General features: G+C 38.9%; 1 protein-coding gene across 1 annotated transcript in view; it reads right to left on the reverse strand.

Moving 5' to 3' along the window:
* Positions 1-3,928: 3,928 nt before the first annotated feature.
* The window catches only part of LOC143268653 (UDP-glucuronosyltransferase 3A2-like), a 39,953-nt gene continuing 21,691 nt past the window's right edge, over positions 3,929-22,190 (reverse strand). The window contains exons 4-7 of the mRNA XM_076551787.1: positions 16,859-17,390; positions 12,502-12,733; positions 10,964-11,183; positions 3,929-5,236 (exon numbers count right to left, since the gene is read on the reverse strand). Of these exons, the coding sequence (XP_076407902.1) occupies positions 4,960-5,236; positions 10,964-11,183; positions 12,502-12,733; positions 16,859-17,390 (1,261 nt within the window). The 3' untranslated portion in view covers positions 3,929-4,959. The remainder of the gene's footprint in view (positions 5,237-10,963; positions 11,184-12,501; positions 12,734-16,858; positions 17,391-22,190) is intronic.

The following is a 22,190-nucleotide window of genomic DNA, read 5'->3' on the forward strand; positions in this document are numbered from 1 at the left end:
AATTGGACATATTTCCTAATTATCATTAGATAGAGTTTGTATTGCTGTGAGAAGATACCATGCCTAAAACAATGGGAGGAAAGGGTTTTTTCATCTTACTGTATACAGCACAGTCCATCACTAAGGGAATTCAGGGTTAGAACTCACACAGTGCAGGAACATGGAGGCAGGAGCTGATACAGAAGCCATGGAGGAATGCTATTTACTGGCTTGCTGCTCATGGCTTGCTCAAACTACTTTGTTATAGCACCTTCAACCATCAGCCCAAGTTACCTGCCCACAGTAATCTGGGTCCTCTTGTATCAACCATCAATCAAGAAAGTGTACCAAAGGCTTGCTTACAAGCTAACCAACATCTTAGAAGACTGACATAATAGAACTTCTAACCGATGTCAACAACAGCCTGACTCAATACAACTGCCATGTGATGTCTATTGTTTATTTAACCCATTGATAGTCAGATCTTCTGATATTTTCACCTAAAAGATTCTTCTTTGACATAACTGGCATATACTTATTCCTGCAGTAACTTTATTTGAATTGATTCTAGATAATGAACTTGATCTGAGTGAAGCAACTATACAGGCTATGAGGATAAACTTCCATCTGTAATAGGTGGCAGTGGAGGATGGGGGGTCCGTTATAAATTTCTCCTCTCAATAGAATATACTTGTTAGATATCAGCCTCTTTGGATTTTCTGACGAGAGAGAGAGAGAGAGAGAGAGAGAGAGAGAGAGAGAGAGAGAGAGAGAGAGAGAGAAATCTGTTCAGTGTGCCATTCAAGGGTTCCTGTGACTTACACATGCAATAAAAATCCAGACTTAGTCAAACACAGAGGTTACCTTGAGATCTTGTCACACTGAGCTCCTTAGGGACTGGCAGACAGTGTTTCAGATGTATGAGGGGAGCACTCTCATTGCTGTACCTCCTCCATCTGACTCTCCTCCTGGACTGGATTGAGTCTCTGGTGTTTTGTTCAGAACATAACTTGCAGTACAGCCACTTTGGAAATCAGTGTGGGGCTTTCTTAGAAAACAATCTACCTTGGAAAGCAATCTACCTTGAGACACAGCATTACCACTCTTGGGCATATACCCAAAGGAAGATCAATCATACCACAAGGACACTTGCACAACTGTGTTCATAGCAGCATTTTTTCATAATAGCCAGAACCTGGAAACAATCTAGATGCCCCTCAAAAGGAATGAATAAAGAAAATATGGTACATTTACATAATGGAGTATTACTCACCTGTAAAAACAATGACTTCATGAAATTTGCAGGCAAATGGATGGAACTAGAAAAAATTATCCTGAGCACAGTAACCCAGATCCAGAAAGACAAACATGGTATGTATTCACTCAGAAGTGAATACCAGATGTAAAGGATAATCAGATCACAATATACAGCTCCAGAGAAACTTCATAACTTAGGAGGACCCTAAAAAGGATACATGGATCACCTTGGGAAGGGGAAATAGATGAGTCCTTCTGGGTAAACTGGGAGTTGGGGTGTGATAAAGGGGAGGGCATGGGGGATGAGATCATTGGGGAGTGTGATGGTCATGTTGGAGGAGGAGAGAGCAAGGAAAAGGAGCCATTATAAGACTAGGGAGAAACCTAATGCTAGGGAAATACCTAGGAATCCACAAGGATGACCCCAGCTAAGACCCCTGGCAATAGGGAAGATAATGCTGGAACTGTCCTTCTCCTACAATGAGGTAGGTGACTACCTTAACTGTCACCATAAAACCTTCACCCAGTAACTGATGGAAGCAGATGCAGAGACCCACATGCAAGCCCTAGGCCAAACTCTAAGAGTCCAGTAAAAGTGAGAAAGAGGGATTATAGGAGCAATGGGTGGGGGTCAAGATAATAACGGGGAAACCCAGAGAGACGGATGACCTGAACTTGTGGGAGCTCATAGACTATAGACCAACAGCTGGGGAGACTGCGTTGGACTACACTATGACCTCTGTATGTGGGTGACATTTTTGTAGCCTGGTCTGTTTGTAGGACCCCTGGCAGTGGGACCAGAATCTATCCCTGGTGTGTGAGCTGGCTTTTTGGCATCCATTCCATATGCTGGGATGCCTTGTTCAGCCTTGATGTGGGGAGAGGGCTTGTCTTCCCTCAACCAAATGTTATAGGCCTTGTTAACTCCCCATGGGAGGCCTTACCCTTTCTGAGAAGCCCATGGGCATGGGTTGGGAGAGGTGGGGGGTAGCAGGAGCAGGTGAGGGAGAGGGAGCTGTGGTTGATATGTAAAATGAATAAAAAATATTAATTAATTAATTAAAAAAACACTGATGGAGTACCAGTGGATTCATGACTAAATACAATCACTCCCCTCTCCCAAGATGTATCATCAGAAAACAGCTCACAATTGAGGAGTAGGTCCCCTCTAGTCCCTCCTCCATCCATGCCAGGCTGTTAATGGGCATCACTCAGGTGTTTATTCTTCTCAAGTTCTTCTTTGTTAATTTAGTTTTATTTGTTTCTTTGATTTTCTTTTAAGCTCCTTGAATTTAGATGAAGTTTATAATTTTCTTTTAGATTATGCATCCTGGGATTCATACAGGGATTTCTTGTCAGCAAATATTTCTATAGGCCTGATAGGTTTAGGGGTAAGATGCTGCCTTGATCTTTTATATCCTGGGAATTGGTCATGGGATCCCAGCACAGGGACTTTTTTTTTTTTTTTTTTTTTGTCAATTCAGTGTTATATGTGAGCAGAGCAGATTGGGCAAGAAAATGGTGGGGTCTGGAGGTCGGGTGTGGCTTATGTGGAATGACATCAGGCAGACACAGGGAGCAGGCCTGGTACGCAGGAAATGGGTTCTTCAAACCACACATTTTCAAGGAACCTGGATTCCTTTTCATGGGAAATGGTATTTAGAGACTAGAATATATTACTGAGGTCTACTCCTTCCTAGTGAAAGACTGCTGCTTTTCTTTCTTATCTTTGTATTGGTCAGATTTAGGGAATAACAGGTTGATTAAGACTATAAAAGTCTCATATCTGTACCTCTGTGTTGAGCTCCTCCTATCTTTAGCACATAAAATGATGAATTTGGGGTCATCCCTTAAGGTGAAATATAAGCCCACATGGTAATGTCACTACTCTTTCCAAATCCCCATTTAAAATTCTCCTTTTACACCGGGCAGTGGTGACATATGCCTTTAATCCCAGCACTCGGGAGGCAGAGCCAGGCGGATCTCTGTGAGTCTGAGGCCAGCCTGGGCTACAAGTGAGTCCCAGGAAAGGCGCAAAGCTACACAGAGAAACCCTGTCTCGAAAAACCAAAAATAAATAAATAAATAAAAATAAAAATAAAAAAATAAAATTCTCCTTTTGTAGTGGGTAGCCATTCCAGCTTGGATCTGGAAGTTCCAACCACCATTGAGACTCTGGCAACTGTTACGCCTACGAGGCTGGGAGAGGGGAGGCGCCTGGAGACCCAAGAGCTGGATGGGCCAGTGCTCTCTCTGTGCGCTCTCTGTGCCGGGACGCGAAACGGTGAAGGTGGATTGTGCAGAGCTCCGGAGAACACCGCTGGATTGCAATACACCTTCCCCAGACCTTGTGACCTACCTTTCACTTAATTTGTGAGTTACGCCATTAAATAAATATCCTTTTAACTACATGGAGTGGCCAAAATAATTTCTCCAATCTCCTTTTAGTAGCTTTGGAAACTTTAAATGTCATCAAATATTTGCTTATTCTCTAAACCTATGCAAAGATAATGCATTCTCATATAATAATCCACACAACTATAAAATACAAACAATAAATTGCAAGGTCATTTGCAATTATCTTTGTCTTTAATCTGAGAATTTAATGTGCAAATTAAACTTTCTCAACTGTCATTGTAATAGCTTTTTTTCATACTTGTATAGTTATAAAAATGCTGGTGAAAGAAGTGCATTCATTTCTGTATATATTTTATTTTAAGGGTTTAACTATTTTTCTATTTTAACATGTTTTATATATACAGTAGTAACAAACTTGCAAATCAAGAGGCTGTGTGTAATATGAGCTGTGATATGTGATCCTCATCCACACACTGCAGATATACCATCATAGGATTTTCCCATGTACACTTGGTTTCAAAAATAATATTTTATGAATAGCCACACATTGCTTGTTGTCCCTGAACTTCTATCAAATAGGACATTCTACATTTATCACTTCTCTTTCTATCTTCTTACTTAATATCACTGAAGTTGATGTTGAATCAATTTATAAATCTCTAGTTTATTCTGTTTTACTGCTATTCTGTTATTTCTGTTTTAGCTGTTACTCCAATAGGTGGATAGAACGTAGTTCCTTTTCCTTACTTATTATAATTTCTCAGACATAGGGAAATAAATCTATCATATCAGTCATATCAAAAATGATTCTCCAAACCCTCCAACTGTATATGAACTATAATTTTGATGTCTACCAAGAAAAATAAGGTTACTTCATTCATGTTGTCATTGTCAGGCAAATTGGTTCATATTACATCCTAGGAGTGAGTGTTCCTGCCTAACAGAAAGTGTAGAATGGAGCAGGACAGGCATTCTGAACTCTAAAGAGAGATTATAAGATAAGAAAAATAGAGGAGTAATCGAATTTGTCTATTTTTATCTCAAATGATATGAGAAATTAAAGTGAGATGATAGAAGCCACAGAGAGGATGAAACTGTCATAATACTGTCAATGGCAGAAAGGAGTGAAGAGAAGAAATGGCTGGGAAAGGAAGGATTGTACTAGAGCCAGGCGATCCAGGTAGTGGAGTCACCAGTCAATGTACTGTATGAGTGTTAGGAAAGAGGCAGAAAACAGTGAGGACAACTGGAGGTCCAGCAGCAGGAAGAGGGAAAGAGGAGAACCCTGGGAGTTCCTTGTGTTAGGGAAGGGGGAGGCCTCTAAAGAGCCAGATTTCCAACATCCTCCCCCAGGTCAACCTAACATTAGGACTTCTTTTCCTTCCTGACCACACCCTGGGACCTGAGCAACAAGCCCAGCATTTTCGTCAACAGCCACAAGGTGCCCAGAGTGAGCCCCAACAGGAACAATAGGACATCCAGCAGGTTCTGCACATGCCATGGCTGTTGAAAGCCTTGGGGCTTGAGATGTGCTCCTCCCCCTGTTTGTAGGATGTGGTCAATCCAGCCCACCAGACGCTGGGAAGGTGTCAGGGGGTGAGAGCGCCTGATGGCCCTGGCAGCCATGGCTGCAGACTTGAACCTATGGGCAGACACAGAGATAATGTGTTACCAATGTGCTATGATAGTACTTGAGACCTTATAACAGGCATACAAAACACACAAACACACACACACACACACACACACACACACACACACACACACACACACATCTTTTTCTTTTTTTTTTATATAGAGATTTTCTATTTATTTTACATATCAACCACAATTTCCCTATCCTACCTCCTCCCACCCCTCAGTCTCCCCCACCCACCCACCCACCCACCCAACACACCATCCATTCCTAACTCCTCCAAGGCAAGGTCTCTCCTAGGGAGTCAGCAGAGCCTGGTACATTCAGTTAAGGCGGGTCCAAGCCCCTCCTCCCTGCACAAAGTCTGAGCAAAGTGTCTCAGCATAGGCACTAGGTTCCAAAAAACCATATCATGCACTAAGAACAGGTTCTGGTCTCACTGCCTGGGGGCCCACTAAACAGTTCAAACTAAACAACTGTCTCACTTATCCAGAGAGCCTAGTCCAGTACCATGGGGGCTCCTCAGCTTTGGGTTCATAGTCCATGTGTTTTCACTAGTTTGGCTAGTTGTCTCTGTATTTTTTCCAATCATGGTATACATATCTCTTGCTCATATAATCCCTTCTCTCTCTCCTCGATTGGACTCCTGGAGCTCTGCCTGGAACTTGGCTGTGGATCTCTGCATCTACTTCCATCACTCACTGGATGAGGATTCTATCATAATAGTTAGGCTGTTTGGCCATCTGATCACCAGAGTAGATCAGCTCAGGCACCCTCTCGACCGCTCAGGCACCCTCTCGACCATTGCCAGTATTCTATAGTGAAGTCATCTTTGTGGGTTCCTGGGGACCTCTCTAGCATTCTGCTTTGTAATAGCCACATCATTTTCTAATATAGACCCACAGATCAGCTTCAAACAAAATTGCTGGCATATACTTGACAGCTAAAAGTTCAATAAAAAGATAAAAAGGAAAACCTTATACAGAAGGATCAAAATTAACCCTGGAAGGGAAATTTTTAAAAATGGCTATGTTTGTAAGTATTGACCTATGGTACTAAAGGTGTGCTCACATTAAGTATATTTGAACACAGGTGACAGGATGTCTGTCTGATTAAGTGATTAGGACATTGAAACCTGAGTATTCAGTCCTGTTTGGTTGTGAAATCATTGTCCTAGATGGGCTAGGGAAATGTGGATCACCTGTTTTTGTGTTTGTGAAAACTTCCTTTATATCAGGCCTGTCCTGGGCCCTAGGAACATAGTGCAAAATGATACCCACTGATCCTCATGGTGCATGCTTTCTATGTGCTAGTGTGCAATAGACACACATTGCCAAGGGCTGTGGGTGTATATAGCAGGTGACAACTAGTGTTTGTGGTGATATTTCATTTGTGCTGAAATGTGGTGATATTTTATGTGTGCTTTAATAAATAAAGCTTGCCTGGAGATCAGAGGAAAAGGTCAGCCACTATAAGTAAACAAAGAAATCAGGCAACAATAGCACTTGCCCTTAATCCTATCACTTGGCAGGCAGGATCTCTGTGTGTTCAGGCCACACTGGAAACAGGGCCAGGTGTGGTAGCACACACCTTAAATTCCAAAACTAATTTAACATGGAGATCTGGAAGTCTGTACAGACAGGAAGTGACAGAGCTGTGTAGGCAGAGGAAGTGGTGTATCTGAACTGAGAGAGAAAATCATATGGCATAACAGCAAGGCATACAAACATGGGTGGACAGGAAGCAACTCGCATTTGGAAGCTGCAGAGTAGGTGAGGTAAGGTTTGCTGCGGCTTTCCTTATTTCCCTGATCTCTCTAAGGCTTTCATGCCTGTATTTGGCTCTGAGTTTTTTATTTAATGAGACAATTTAGAAATGTGTCTACAAGTGTTTGACAAGTCGACCAACAGACGTATAACTCCCTAGCAGAAAGCCCCACTTGACAAAGCCCTGGAGTTACTATTACTGACCAGTTGCTCCTGCCTGTCATTTTTCTCATGTGCTACTGTATTTCTTTCCTAAGAACAGCTATTGATGCTTTCCCACTGCTTGTGTGTTTATCTCTAGAATATATTCCATCTATTGGCACATATATAGTGGTGAATGGTCAGGAAGCTGATTTCTACTTAAGCTGTATTATTTTGATGTATAGAAACTATACTAGGATATTTTACATTACTCAAACTGACATAGGATTATCAATCACAAAGATAGCCTTTTATACAGACAGCTAACTTTAGACTTCAGAACAGATTCAAAGCTGGCTGCTTGCCTCTAGAGACAAATACCTGAAGCCGTTTTTCCAGGTGTTGTTTTGCTTATTCGAGGTCAGAGATTGAGCAACTTTAGACATAATTTTCTCAGTTATTGGCCCTCTGCACACAGTCCCAGCCTCAGTATAGGCTCAAGGTTCAGCCAAGTGTTTACTTATTGTCTGGGATAACTCACCAACTTAGAGCTACATGCACGAATCAATGTGACATTGCTAGCCTAAAAGAATCTATGTGAATTACCTTGTGTTGTGAGAACGGGTAGGGTCCTGAAAATGTAACTTATAAGAGTTTGGCTGGCTGTAAGAGAGCAGTGGCAGTATGGAGAGAGACAGATGTGTAGATTTATGTGAGAACTGACACAGAATGTGAGTGAATTGTTTGTGTGTGTGCAGGGGGTGTGTGGGTTTGGGTGCTGGTGTGTGCTGAGTGAGAGATGAAGAAAGTGGCAATGTAGAGGAGGAAGTTGTGCAGAATGTGAGTGAAGTGTGTGTGAATGCTGGGTGAGAAATGAGGAATAAGAAGCATTAGGTAATGTAAGAGAATGAATGAGGGCAAATGATATTAATGAACAGTTTAAGAGCTGGGCAGAGGGTAAGAGTGAGTGTGTGAGTGTCTGTAAATTCATGTGCTAACTGAGGAATGTAGCTGAATGGGCAGAGAGAAAAATGTAACATGTAATTGCCCAAAGTTGGGCAGATAAGAAGAAGTAGTGTGAGACTAAGATGAGAAAATTAATGAATGAAAGAATGAATGAGTAAAGAGTGAAAAAATGATGTAATAATATGTGAAAAATGTAACAGAGTAGAGAGAAGAAATGTGCAGATGTAACTGTGCCAAAGAGATTTGTAGCTATGTGGAGAAGAGGAAAATGAAACTGTATAGAAAAGAGATATAGAAGAGAAATGTTTGTAAAAGAATGATATGTAGACATGTGAAAACAGATATAACTGTGTATAGAGATATATGGCCATATGCATGTAAAGACAGACAGGTAGCTGTCCATATAGAAGGTAGCAGTGTGGAGATATGTAGACATGTGAAAACAGATATAACTGTGTATAGAGATGTATGGCCATATGCATGTAAAGATAGACAGGTAGCTGTCCATATAGAAGGTAGCAGTGTGGAGATATGTAGCAATGCAGAGACAGAAAGAGTCAGAGGCCATTGTTAAGATGAAGTAAAAGAGACAGTTAACATCAGAAAGTATGTGTGTTTTCTTATTTTACTGGAGAGATAAGAACTGATTTCTAAATACCCTCAGATCGAAAAGGCCTAGTCTTTACTGCCTTTGTGTATTTTCTTGCATTACCATGGAGGTGGTCTTGGAGCAGGCTCTCCATAGGCCATTGATAAATATGACACACATGGTAGAGAAATTGCAAATATTTCAAAGTGTTAAAGAGAAAGTAGTGTATGATGAGTGAGCTCAAGCACAGAAAGAAATAATAGCCAAAAACATGTTCTCCTAAGAGTATGACGTTGGAGAGATGGTTCTGTGAGTTCAACACAAAGACCCTGAAGAGGGAAGGTCACCCATTAAGGACATGCAATTGTCCTTGTCGTAGTTTAGTGAGAACGGCTCCCGTGGTCACATATATTTGAATGGTTGCTTATCAGTTGGTGCTCTGTTACGGAAGGATTAAGAACTGTGACTTTATTGGAGGAGGTTTCTCACTGGGTTGTTTCAAAAAGCCTACACCAGGCATAGTCTTGATCTTTCTGCCTCCTGCCTGCAGATCAAGGTGTAAGTTCTCACCTATTGCTCCTATTTTGAAAGATTGATGTTTGCGTTTTATTTCAGTAAACAATTGCTAAAGACATCACAATAGAACATATGCAATGTTTTTATTACATACTTCTATTGAACATTACAGAATTCTTTGGGTTATTTGTAAATTAATGAATAGATTTGAATACTTATGACCCAATACTTGTTATAACATAGAAGAGTTTGTTTTACTCTAAGGAATGAATTTGCATTTAAAATCTTAATGAATGTTTTCATAAATGAATAGATGACATAGTACTCTAAAGTCTCCAAGTTATTTATTTATAATATTACATAGTAGTATGCTTAGCCTTTACTATGTATTAGCCATTTGTTAGATTTGTGTATGTATTTTATCACATGAATGTTAATGATAATGGTGTATGACTGCTTTACGTGAGTTCTTATGCATCTGGATAAGCAGATGCCTGTGGCCACAGTCACATCCATGATGATCATGGACTAACCTCTGAAACTGTAAGCAAGACCCAAATAAATGCTTTATCTTACATGTAGCCTTAGTCAGGGTACCTTTTCACAGCAATACAATGGTAATTAAGACAGTCCTCTTCTAATTCCATTCGAATTATATAGGTATATGATGAGTCAGGGAGATTAGCCACCTAAAGAACATGCAAATGATCTCTCCTGCCTCTATTGAAATTCTATTATAGCTATCCAAAATATAAGAGATCATGGCTGAAAGGTGTTTAAAGAAATGCTCAACATCCTTAATCATCAGAGAAATGCAAATCAAAACGACTCTGAGATACCACATTACACCTGTCAGAATGGCTATGATCAAAAACACTAATAATAGTCAATGTTGGAGAGGATGCGGAGCAAAGGGAACACTCCTCCACTGTTGGTGGGAATGCAAACTTGTACAACCACTGTGGAAATCAGTATGGCAGTTTCTCAGAAAATTGGGAATCGATCTACCTCAAGACCCAGCTATACCACTCTTGGGCATATATCCAAGGAATGCTCAATCATACCACAAAGATACATGCTCAGCTATGTTCATAGCAGCACTATTTGTAATAGTCAGAACCTGGAAACAACCTTGATGCCTGTCAACTGAAGAATGGATTAAGAAAATGTGGTACATATACACAACGGAGTACTACTCAGCAAGAAAAGCAATGACAGCATGAAATTTGCAGACAAATGGATGGAACTAGAAAAAATTATCCTGAGTGAGGTAACCCAAACCCAGAAGGACAAACATGGTATGTACTCACTCATAAGTGGATTTTAGATATAAAGCAAAGAACAATCAGATTGCAACCCACAGAACCCGGGAGTCTATATAGCAGGGGGGACCCTAGGATGACTGTGGCTTATAATAAGTTTTGGTTTTACTCAATTACTGGGCAAGCCGCAATGAAACATTTCACAATTAGGGTAAGAATTTATACTGTATCAAGCTGATAATAGAAAAATAAATTTTAAAAAGTGAAAAAAAATGAAGATAATGTGTGTATAAGAAATCATCCCACCACATTAGGTAGAGGCATAGTCTCAGTACCACACCTAAAATTAGAATTAATAACAAAAGAGCATCAGGACTTTCAGGGAATCACGCATGTATTATAACACATCCCACAAAATTCTGTTTCATTGATAAACAGACTATACAAAACATGTATTCAGTCTAAGGTACCCCAATCCCAGAGAGCTGCATACCTCTTGTCTTCTATGACTTTTTTCAGTGTAAGTGCAAATGTCTCTGCCTTGAGTGTCTCTAGATGAACAGAAACACCAATTTTCTTTGCTTCTACTAGGACCATGTTTTCAGGTTGGTCTGCTAAAAAGGGAATCCCCACCATGGGTACTCCATGCTGGATGGCCTCCATTATGCTATTCATTCCCCCGTGGGTGACAAAGAGACGAATACTAGGATGAGCTGTTGCAAAAGAGAAAGATCATCCAGTATGTCACTATCAAAGTTCAGATACCAGGTAAAGCAGCAGACCCAAGAAATACCAATGTGCTAGGGAGAATGAATTTACTGATGTTGCTTTAGAGATTTGCAATGTTCCAGGATGTAATACCAAGCCTTCTCTCTGCAGAGAGATGCCTTACTTCAGTCAAAATCTATCTAAGATCTAGAGCCAGGGACAGCTACAAGGACAGTGACAAGTGAGGCAAGTTTCTTTGTCCTTCTATTCATCCTCATCTTCTCCACTGATGCCTTCTTCTTCATTTGTCTAACCTTGGCCTTCTCTTGCTTTTTTACGTCTGATCTCACATGAAGTCTATATTATGGGTGTTATCTGCTCTGTTTGGGGAAGTTTACAGAAGGGGATGATAGACCAGAAACTTCTGTATTTACGGGTCGTGTCTCTTGCTCCATATTGAAAAAAAGGCTACTAAACATTTCTTATGATCATACAGAAATCATCCCAAACTATACCTCACTCAAAATCTACCCATTTTCCCTGGAAAGCAAGTCTTTTTCCTATTGTGTAGCCTGTGATTTTACTGAACAGAGATCTAAGTGAAAAATTTCCCAGCTTCTTTTGAGTCACAGTTTTAAGTACAAATCTCTGATTCAGCCACTGAGTGTAGAAAAGTGTATCCATAAAGTCACACAGAAACAAATAATTTGAGGGGAGGTGGCTTTAGGGAATTCTCTGTTGCTCAAGAAGTCATTGTCTCCATATATTACTGTGAGCTTATGTGTGGTGGTACTCAAATATCTCCTTATGTCCTCAATCCCACAATATCCATGTTGTAAGTGTCTGAGTTTTCAGCTCAGCTGACAACCAAGATGTGTCTGCATGCTTACGTGTGTGTGTGTGTGTGTGTGTGTGTGTGTGTGTGTGTGTGTGTGTGTTTATAAATACCAAGGATTTCTCACATCACTGTGAGAATAGCAGCAACAAATGGTGGCAACTGCCAAAGGAGTAGTTATAGCTCACATATTGGTCAAGACTGTGTTGGAGTGATCAATGGTAAATACTCAAGTCAAGGCTACATATCTATTTAGGGAACTGAAATCTGTCTGTGTTGAAAAGGATGAGGAAGTTGTTGCTATGGCCAGTCTAGAGCACAGACTGATTCTCCCAAGAACCTTAGCTGCTTCTACCTGCCTGCTGGACATATATCTTCACCCATCAGCAGCCTTTTCTTCTGCAAGTCAAAGCACTCTGACATCAGTTATCTGTTAAGTCCCAAAGCACATTAAAAGAAATAAAGTAACAGGTCTAGGAGATGTTTACCCAGGAGGTCAGTCTGGGGAAGCCAATTCATGATTTTGACATTTGGAGCCATACTGACATCTTTGGGCCAATGAGCATCCTTACATGCCCACAGCACTCCTTGAGGGAGGTGAGCAAAGGCACTGTTCATCTCCTTAATAAGTTCCTTGGTCTGATACATTGTTGCTATGGAGCCCAGTGTCACAAGGACAAAACCCGATTCTCCAAACTTAATGATAAAATCTTCCAAGTCCTAGAAGAAACATAAAGAAATTAGAAAAAAGTGGTTTGTTAACACAGGTGTGACATGAAACAAGACCAGTTGTTAAATAAACCCATGCCTTGCTTGCTTGTGTTCTATATGATAACACTCCTTTCAGAGTCCCTGTATAGCTGTGTCTGGAGTAGTTACTGCATTGAACAGCAGTCATCTCTTCAACTTTGTGTAGTTGAAATATTGTGCACCCCAATAAACTTATTTGGAGGTCAGAGAACAGAACATCCAGTATATTCAATATAGTTTTATGCAGTGGTCAGACACACATTTAATCCTAGCATTCCAGAGGCAGAGATCCATATGGATCTGTGTGAGTTCAAATCCACACTGGAAATAGCAGGCATGGTGACACACGCCTTTAATCCCAAGAAGTGATGGCAGGAAGTAAAAAGGTATATGAGGCATGAGGACCAGTAACTAGAGCCTTTTTAAGCTTTTAGCTTTTAGCAGCTGTTCAGTTGAGATCCATTCGGATGAGGATTCGGAGGCTTTCAGTCTGAGGAAACAAGGTGAAGTAAGGAATTGGCAAGGTGAGGTTGGATAATTTGTTCTGTTTCTCTGATCATTCAGTATTCACCTCAATACCTGGCTAGAGGTTTGTCTTTATCAATAAGACTTTTTAAGATTCGTGCTACACCTTTGGACTCTCATGGTTTGCTCTTCCAAGCAAACACATACACCAGATTTTATTTGAATAACTGACTTTTACTGCCTAAAATGTAAGCTCCAGAGTAATTTAATTGCTAAGGGCATTCTTTTTGCTTAATAACTTGAGGCCCTTCCTAACTATTTTTGACATCATTTGTATTATTTTATATTCATGCTAGAAATTCAGTATACGAAATTTCTTCACTTGCTGTGTGGCATCGTGTCCTCTCTTCTGGTGTTGTTTTCTACCTTTGCTTACCTAGTAATGACAGATTCATAGAATGGCTTGAGAAGTATTCCTTCCTGTGGAGGTGGCACAAATAATTATACAGGAACTGGCATTCATTCTTAAGTGTTTCACTTAATTCACCTGTTAATCCATGTTATATCAGACTTCCTTAATGAAAGACTTTGTTATTGATCAGTCTAATTTAATCCCATAACTTTAAGATGTTCTATTTTCCTCTTGAGTCAATTATGTTAACAGCCTTGCATAGGAATATGTCCACTCATGTAGATCACCTAATTTGATGATATATCATGTTTGTATAATTCAATTATAATCTTTATTGTTTTAATAGTGGATAATTTTTTACTTTAGAACTTAATTATTTTGTTGTTCTTTCTTATTTATATTCTTAATGATCCTATTGCTTTTCAGCATACTACTCTTTTGAATTTATTGGTTCTAAATTTGTTTATTCATTATTTCAATGCTCTACACTCTGATTCTTTTATGTCCCTTCTTTCTGCTAGCATCCTGTTCAGTCATCTCTTCATTATCTCTGCCTTATATTGAAGGGTTAAATTATCAATTGCAAGTACCTTGGCTGTACTAATAAATATAATAATAGCTATGAATTATATCCTATGTCTTGTTTTTATTGCACTCCCTCATTCCATTGTGTTTTGTATCCTTATCCTTGGTATATAATATTTTCAAATGTTCCTCTTGATTTTTCTCTTTGAATTTACATTATGTTGTTTTCTATTCACCCCACTGTGGTAAGAAATATTTACATTAACCAGAGAATTTGCAAAACTTGGGGTTGGGTTGGGGTGTGGCATGGGCTAACACACGAACAAAGGAATTTGTTTTGTGCATTAGAGAAGAATATGTGCTCTGCTGTTGTTGGAATGAACACTCAGAACTGGAGAGAAGGTTCAGTAGATTTCCTTCCAGAGGACCACAGTTCAGTTCCCACAGAGCAATCACAATTCTCTGTAATTCTAGTTCTAGGGGATCCATCACCCTCTTCTGGCCTCTTCTGGGCACTTGCAGGAACATGATGCACACACATACATGCAGGGCAAATACTCAGGCACATAAAGTCACTTACAAATACATTTTAAGCATGATCTATATATTTCTAATAATTCTATTGGGCCTATAGTATTATAAAAGGTGATAATTTGTATGGATAGTCATCTAATTCTAAAACTGTAGAATTGAAGTCTTAAGTTATTATTCATTTCTTCTTTAAATTACTTACATTTTTCTTCATAGTCTTTATTTCATAGTTTGTGCATAGATGACATATTTCCCTGTAAGTTAACTATTTCACATATTTTAAGTAATATTTTTATGGTTGCAATGTTTGATAAACACAAAGTTTCAAATATATGTAGTCTTTAAAATTCTTTGAGAGTTTTGATATAAAGTCTGATTTTCCTTATGTTGGCAACCACCACAGTCTATTTGCTTCTCACTTAATTCTTACAAAACAAGTATTGGAATACCCCATAAAGTGATTCCAGACTCTTGTGTCATGTATTATTTTGAAACATTTCCTCCCACTTTGTAACAATCCCTTCATCTCTCTGTGTGCCAATATCTGACCCATCAGTCCAGAAGGGGGGAGCTCTGGCAATCACATCTGGATTTATAAATGTAAGATATCTTCTACCACATAAAGATTCTGTCAGAGAACCCCAAACCTGTATACTGTACTCCTATTTCACCAACTTGGGTATTCAGGAGATTCTATCTAAAGCCCATATCCGAAAGCTCCTTCAAAAAGTTTATATATATATATATATATATATATATATATATATATATATATATATATATATATATATATATATATATATAAAACAGTCTTCCAAACAGTATGAAAAAGCTCCTCAAAATATTTGTTGTTAATTTTTTACAGGTCCAACCATGACACCAATGTAATGATCTTTGTAAAGATTAATGTAAAGCAGATAGATAGATAGATAGATAGATAGATAGATAGATAGATAGATAGATAGATGATAGATATCACTGATCACTCCCCAAACACTTGTTCTCACAAACTGCAAGGAAGGATGGGCACTGTGGTGCCCAACAGAGCCAGAACAAATCCATACCCTCTCTGCTTTGATCTGAACACAGGACAAATATCATCTTCATCATTTCAGCATCTTGGCCACCATGGTTTATATTCCCTTCATGGGTGAGGGAACCCCACAGTGACAGGGAACAAGCAATCTAACATCCTTAGCTCACTGTACTTATAAATTTTCAGTGATAGTGATTCTGAGCCTTCATAGAAATGCACACTACATGGCAGCTTTGATGGTTTACAGTAGCTAGATGGAGTACCTAGTGCTCAACAGGCTGGGGACACAGAATAACAGAAGCAGTTCTTGTCACTAGTGATAAGTTCTGTCTAGGTACATGTCTTCTGAAAGTATTATCTGTTTCATTATGAAGAACCCACCTCCTTAACACATTCTAAGTGTTTTGACATTCACTGTATTTAATATATATATATATACATATATATATATATACTTACAAATATATATGTATATATATATATATATTCAAATAGAAATACCAATACTAACTAAAGATTTTTTCCATCACAGCAAGGAATAGAGACAAAAGAAACTCACATTTTGTACCATCTACCCAGGTATTCAAACTTAGCATGGGGTATTCTAACACTGTGCTATCACAATCCAAAAAATCTAGACTCAGAGTTCTTCTGTTGCCTTAGAGTACTTTCATTCAAGACATCTTTTCTAAGGGACAATTTCCACCTATGGTGGTTTGAAATAAAATGGCACCCAAAAGGATTGGTGCCATTAGGAGGTATGGCCTTGTAGGACTGAGTATGCCCTTGTTGAAGGAAGTGTGTTACTGTAGGGGTGGACTTTGAGGTCTCCTTTGCTCTGCTATGCCTGATGTGACAGTTGACTTCCTGTTGCCTGTGGATCAAGATGTAGAACTCTGAGCTCCTTCTCCAGCATCATGTCTTCCTACATGGCACCATGTTTCCCACCATGATAATAATGGACTAAGCTTCTGAAACTGGAAGCCACCCAAATTAAATGTTTCCTTTATCAGTGTTGCTGTGGTCATAGAGTCTCTTTACAGCAATAGAAACCCTAACTAAGACACCATCTAAGCACCGCAGACCTCTGAATGAAAGATAAACTGAAAGCTAAGCTTTCACTCACTTGAGGTATTGGTCTAACAGGTTTGTCCGTTAAGCCTCCCACATAGATGATGTTGGGAAACATGGGATGAGGAAAATCCAAGGCAAAGTCAGAGCTGACAAACCACAACTCGGCTTTCCATGGAAGTTCAGACAAAATTGGCCGAGAACCTTCTGCAAAATGCTCCTGGATGATGCTGTCATATTGAGAAAGTATTTCTCTTTGCTTCATGGATGAATCAAGGAACATCAGGAAGTTCTTCACTCTGGCCCAGAAGTCCATTTGGTCAGTTAAAATGGAACCAAATCCTGGGACAAAAGACAAAGGCCTTGGTAGCCCATAGTCTATAATGCTAAATAGCATGGGAAGAAAGGCCACAAATTGTTTCCCAAGTTTCTCAGCGATCAAGAAAACACAAGGATCTGCTGCATCTAAAAATAACAGGTCAAAATTCTTATTCCTTAAGGAGTCCATGATGTCCTTTCTGCTTAATAAGTGACTGCATAAGTCCACATAGTGTTCAAAGATCTTTATGTTAGTGTGATGGGTAGACCTGTTTAAAAAAAAAAAAAACAAATATTTTGAGGAGCAATTTCATACTATTTGGAAGACTGTTATACTCAATCAAAGTATTTCACAGCTAGACAAATACAAACCTATAATCCAACACTCTGGAAACGGAGTCAGAAGTATCAGGAGATCAAGACTTGTCACAGACTTATGACTTGAGGACAGCAGGCTGGACTAAATAAAACCATAACTCACTTAGAATGAATTCATTTTTAATATATTTTATAAGAAAAGGCTCTGTGGCTTGAATTTTTTCCTTCTGTTTAACGCTATACAAATTATAGTGTTACTTAATATGTAAAACACATTGCTTTCCATAAAATAAAATATTCTTAATTAAAAATAAATAGGCCCATAGGAAATAATTTTCCATTCATCTCCTTACTACAGGGAGATATTTATTTTCTTCTTAACGATTTTTGCTTATCAGAGTTGGGGAGGATATTCAAGTTGATAATGCTGCACCACCTTTCCATGTGAATTACAGCTGTTGTTCAAAATCTTCAGCTTTAGTCATTCTGATATAGATATAGCTCTGCTTCCCAAACTATTTCTTCTTCCATCACATTTCCTCTAAGAGTCTATTTCCATTCATCATCAGTGTTAATTTATTTTCTTCTGTCTTAGAAGCCATCAATGATTATAGTGGATCTCAGAGTATCAGTCTCCATGGGCAGGTGTATAATGCTATTTACTTCACATTGTATAATGATTTTTTGTTGTTGTTGTTGAGAATCTTGCTCTATTGCCAATCTGTATAAGTTGCATGATTACAGCTTCTATAATGATCAGTGTTAAAGTCATTTCTTGTAGAGACCCAGAGAGGTTTCCTAGTGAGATCTGAGTTTGCTCTGGCAGTAAGGCTGCATAAGGGAATGCTTGGACCACAGGCATGCTTACCATGTGTTTGGAAGGGTCAACACTTGGCTGTGCAGTGTGCTTTGAGGGCAAAGGGGAGATCTTTTGCCCTGCCCTGGGGTCAAGAGAATGGACACAAAGACTCTAGAGCCACTAATGAATTAGGCTCTGGTTTCAAACTTTAAGGAGAACTTTAAGACTATGATTAGGACTGATTTCTGAGCATTTGCAACCTCAGATATGAAACAGTTTTGAATTCACTATGGTAACTATGATAATCATGATTCATGTACCCTCTGTCTTGTTGGAAGAAATTATTAATATTTCTGTTAAGAGATCTCTTTAAGATGTTTGCTAAAGTTTACAAAGTAGTCCTGTAGAGAGTTTGCTTTTGAATGTAAGTTAGTGTTGTAAATATGCATAGTAATATTCATGCTAGTTGTAAATATGTATAGTAACATTCAGACAAGAATTATGTTAACCTGGTGATAATAATGAACCATGATTTGGTAAAGCTAAGGGAGTCTTTAAGTTTCATGCAGTTACATCACTAGTTTGTTTATTTAATGTGTTTATTTAATGCGTTTGCATCAAGAGTTTATTGATGTAAAAAAAGGCCTTGGCAAAATTAAGACTGTTATAGACATTACAGACACATTCAAAAAGGATATCCCTCTTAGTCATCCTCTACTCCTTTGGAAGGGTGGCAGCCCTAGGAATTCCTGTGGTTTTTTTTTTTTTTCAAGTATTTGTAAGCTCTTAGTAGAGACCTGATTCAGAGCTGAGTTAAGCTCTGTACTTCCACTGCTAGAAGCCTGTAGTCAGGGAAGGGTAACATTCTTCTTGCTGCTTTGCAATCTAAGGCAGAGTATGCTTGATGGAAAGTGTATCTCAAGGAAGGGTAAGGCTGACTAGGGAAGAAGAATGATCTAAGGAAGGATATCTGAGGAGTCTGAGGGACCGTTTAAAATATTAAGAAGGGGGAGTTTTGGAGACCCACAGAAGTTTCCTAGTGGGATCTGAGCTTGCTCTACCCAGCAGGGCTGCATAAGGGAATAATCAGACCATGATTGAGTGTGGTTAGCAGGTGTTTGGAAGTGTCTGCACTTAACTGTGCAGTGTGCTTTGATGGCAAGGGGAAGGTCTTTTTCTCTTACCCTTGACATTGTTATTAAAAGAGCCTTTGAAGAGGTAGAAGGGGCTGTTGGATTTTTATCCAGGTCCTCCCAAAGCTATCCTGTGTTTCTGTCTTTCTCCTTTTTGCTATCTTTCTATCTAAAATGTGTCTAATTCCTCTCTCCTTTTCATAGGAATCCTTTAAAAGGTGGGAGCTGGCATCCCTCAATTTCTTTTAATCCTGCATATCTTGGCTTGAATATATTATCCCACAAAAGGAACTTTCCAATGATAATATTGGAACAAGGAGATCATGATTCAAGTTCCTGCCTAGAAACTAAGCAATTAGAAAAATAAATATAAAACCCACAGATTTTTTCTCTTATATATGAAGCCTAAATTTGTGTGTGTGTGTGTGTGTGTGTGTGTGTGTGTGTGTGTGTGTGTGTGTGTGTTTATTTCCCTTTTTGATGATGAAATTAGAAAGGAGGCAATGAGAGCAGATAACAAAGTCATCAAAAGAGATACATGTGTAATGGAATAGTGCTATGGAGGAAGGGGGCAACCTAGAAGAAAAGATACTGGCATCTATGTTTTCTAAAAAGTAGATAGCAAAGCCTATTACTTTATATACAAACTTAACTTTCTAATGGGAAGAAGAAGTATGATTGGAAGCCTATTTTTAGAATTTACAACTTCTACTGCTCAAACTGACACTGAAGACTGTCCTCAACTTTAGTAATTGTACTGATGACTCTTCCACACAGCACTTTTCCAGGAACCCTTTCACATCAATGCTTAGCAGATAAGCAACCTGGTAAGATTCACAAGTGCACCATGCCATCTGACATTAAAAGATCCACAACATGAGAGCCCAGAGTCTGGCTTATTTTTGCTCACTTTTAAGCTCCATTTCAAGTCACAAGAGCTGTGGTTTGTCTGTTGTGGGAATTCACACTGCTAATGACCTTGGGATATCTGGCATAATAGAGGCATGGATTTTTTGGGTATGTGACTATTTAACTGAGCAGGGGCTGTGTACTTTCTCTCTTTCTTGGTGTGGCCAGAGACTAGAGGGCTGGTTCAATTCTCCCATGGGCAAAACAGAAGTATTCTGCAACTGGATCTACCTTGTCCTGTATATGTGAGTCTGTTTTGCCTTAGCACTCACAAATAAATTGACATATATTGACATATACATGCTTTTGGCTCTCTGTTCATTTGTCTTCAAAGGTTCACCTGTCAGAGAGTTGGTGCCCAATATGGCTGTGTAGATGTAGTGGGATCTTTAGGAGCATACCTTTGTAGAAGGTTATAAGAAACCCTTACCCTATAGAGGGTTAAAATAGTCCTCATTAGACTTTGAGTTAACTTCTGTGGGAGACATAATCCTGTTCTTTCTCTTCTCTCTCTCTCTTTTTTTTTTTTTTGGTTGTGAGCCTAGCCTTTAACGGCTGAGCCATCTCTCCAGCCCTCTTTCTCTTCTCTTGACTTTTCAAGTCACACATTCTTTAGCCATTATGTTGCCATTATCATGATGCTTTCAATCAACCTGCCTGATGTTGACACCAGGAGTTGAACCTCTACAACTGTAACCTGAATAAGCTTCTTTTCATTATAAATTCACCTAAATTGAGTTACTCTGTTATAACAATGGAATGCAGATTGATACATGGCATAATTCATATTTATCACCTAAATTTCATTTTTACATATTTTATATAATAATCCCTAAATACCTGTAGTAGAATGATAATCCCTTTAAAGTATATCAATTATAAAATTCTCAACAAGTTCCTATTCCCATCAACTTGACTGTAATTTACTTGTAATTTGAACCACACTTCAAGAGTTCAAGCTTGAAAAGAAAATACAATATATATATGTCAAAAATGTAAATAAATAACAACCATGTTAGACTAAGGTGCAAGTTGACTTCTTTCAAACATATGACAAAAGATATGTGATCTTTCAGTCTGTGAGTGAGAAATATTTCCAGAAAGAATCATGGTGCTCTGAGTACCATCTGGAATATTCAGTAGAATTTTCTCGGACAGAGATGAGTAAGACCAATGAAGTTAACCAGGAAACAAATCCGTACTTGTCATCCATGTGGAAGGCAAAGGAGGTTCTGTAGTCAAAGACTAAAAGCCTCAGGCTCATCTGTATTACCTAGCCATTGAAAAGTTTTAAACTAACCTCTGGCCATTAGCTGTTAAGTCAATGATAACCAAGCTATAATTCATAGAACCACAGAGGTTAGGTGAATAGTAAGGGACCACTGAGAATGGGGAGAGCTCATGAAGAAAGGAAAATAGACTAGATAGTTACTGGTGTAAGTGCGGGTCTGGGATGGGGGTGTTAAGTGGGGTGGGAGGAGAGTGATGAGGGAGGGAATACAGGGAGACACAGATAAAATAAATGGACATTTTAGGGATAGAATTGAAACCTATCATAATAGACACTTGCTAAAATGTGTATATATACACATATATATGTGTATGTATATATATATATATATATATATATATATATATATATATATGAAGGTGATCTCAGTAAAATTGCCAAATGATGTGGGAGACAGAGTCACAACTTGCAATATCTAGCCACCAAATGATCTTGCAGTATCATAATTGAGTCAATCTAATTGAGATGTTGGACAAAGGTGTGGTGGTATTGTGTTCCCCAAAATATTGTGTACCTTAATAAACTTACCTGGGGTCAGAGAACAGACAAGCCACTAGTTAGGCAGTGATAGCATACGCCTTTAATCCTAGCATTCCAGAGACAGAAATCCCTCTGGATC

This window comes from Peromyscus maniculatus, chromosome 15 (genome assembly GCF_049852395.1).
Source record: "Peromyscus maniculatus bairdii isolate BWxNUB_F1_BW_parent chromosome 15, HU_Pman_BW_mat_3.1, whole genome shotgun sequence".
NCBI classification, from domain to species: Eukaryota; Metazoa; Chordata; class Mammalia; order Rodentia; family Cricetidae; genus Peromyscus; species Peromyscus maniculatus.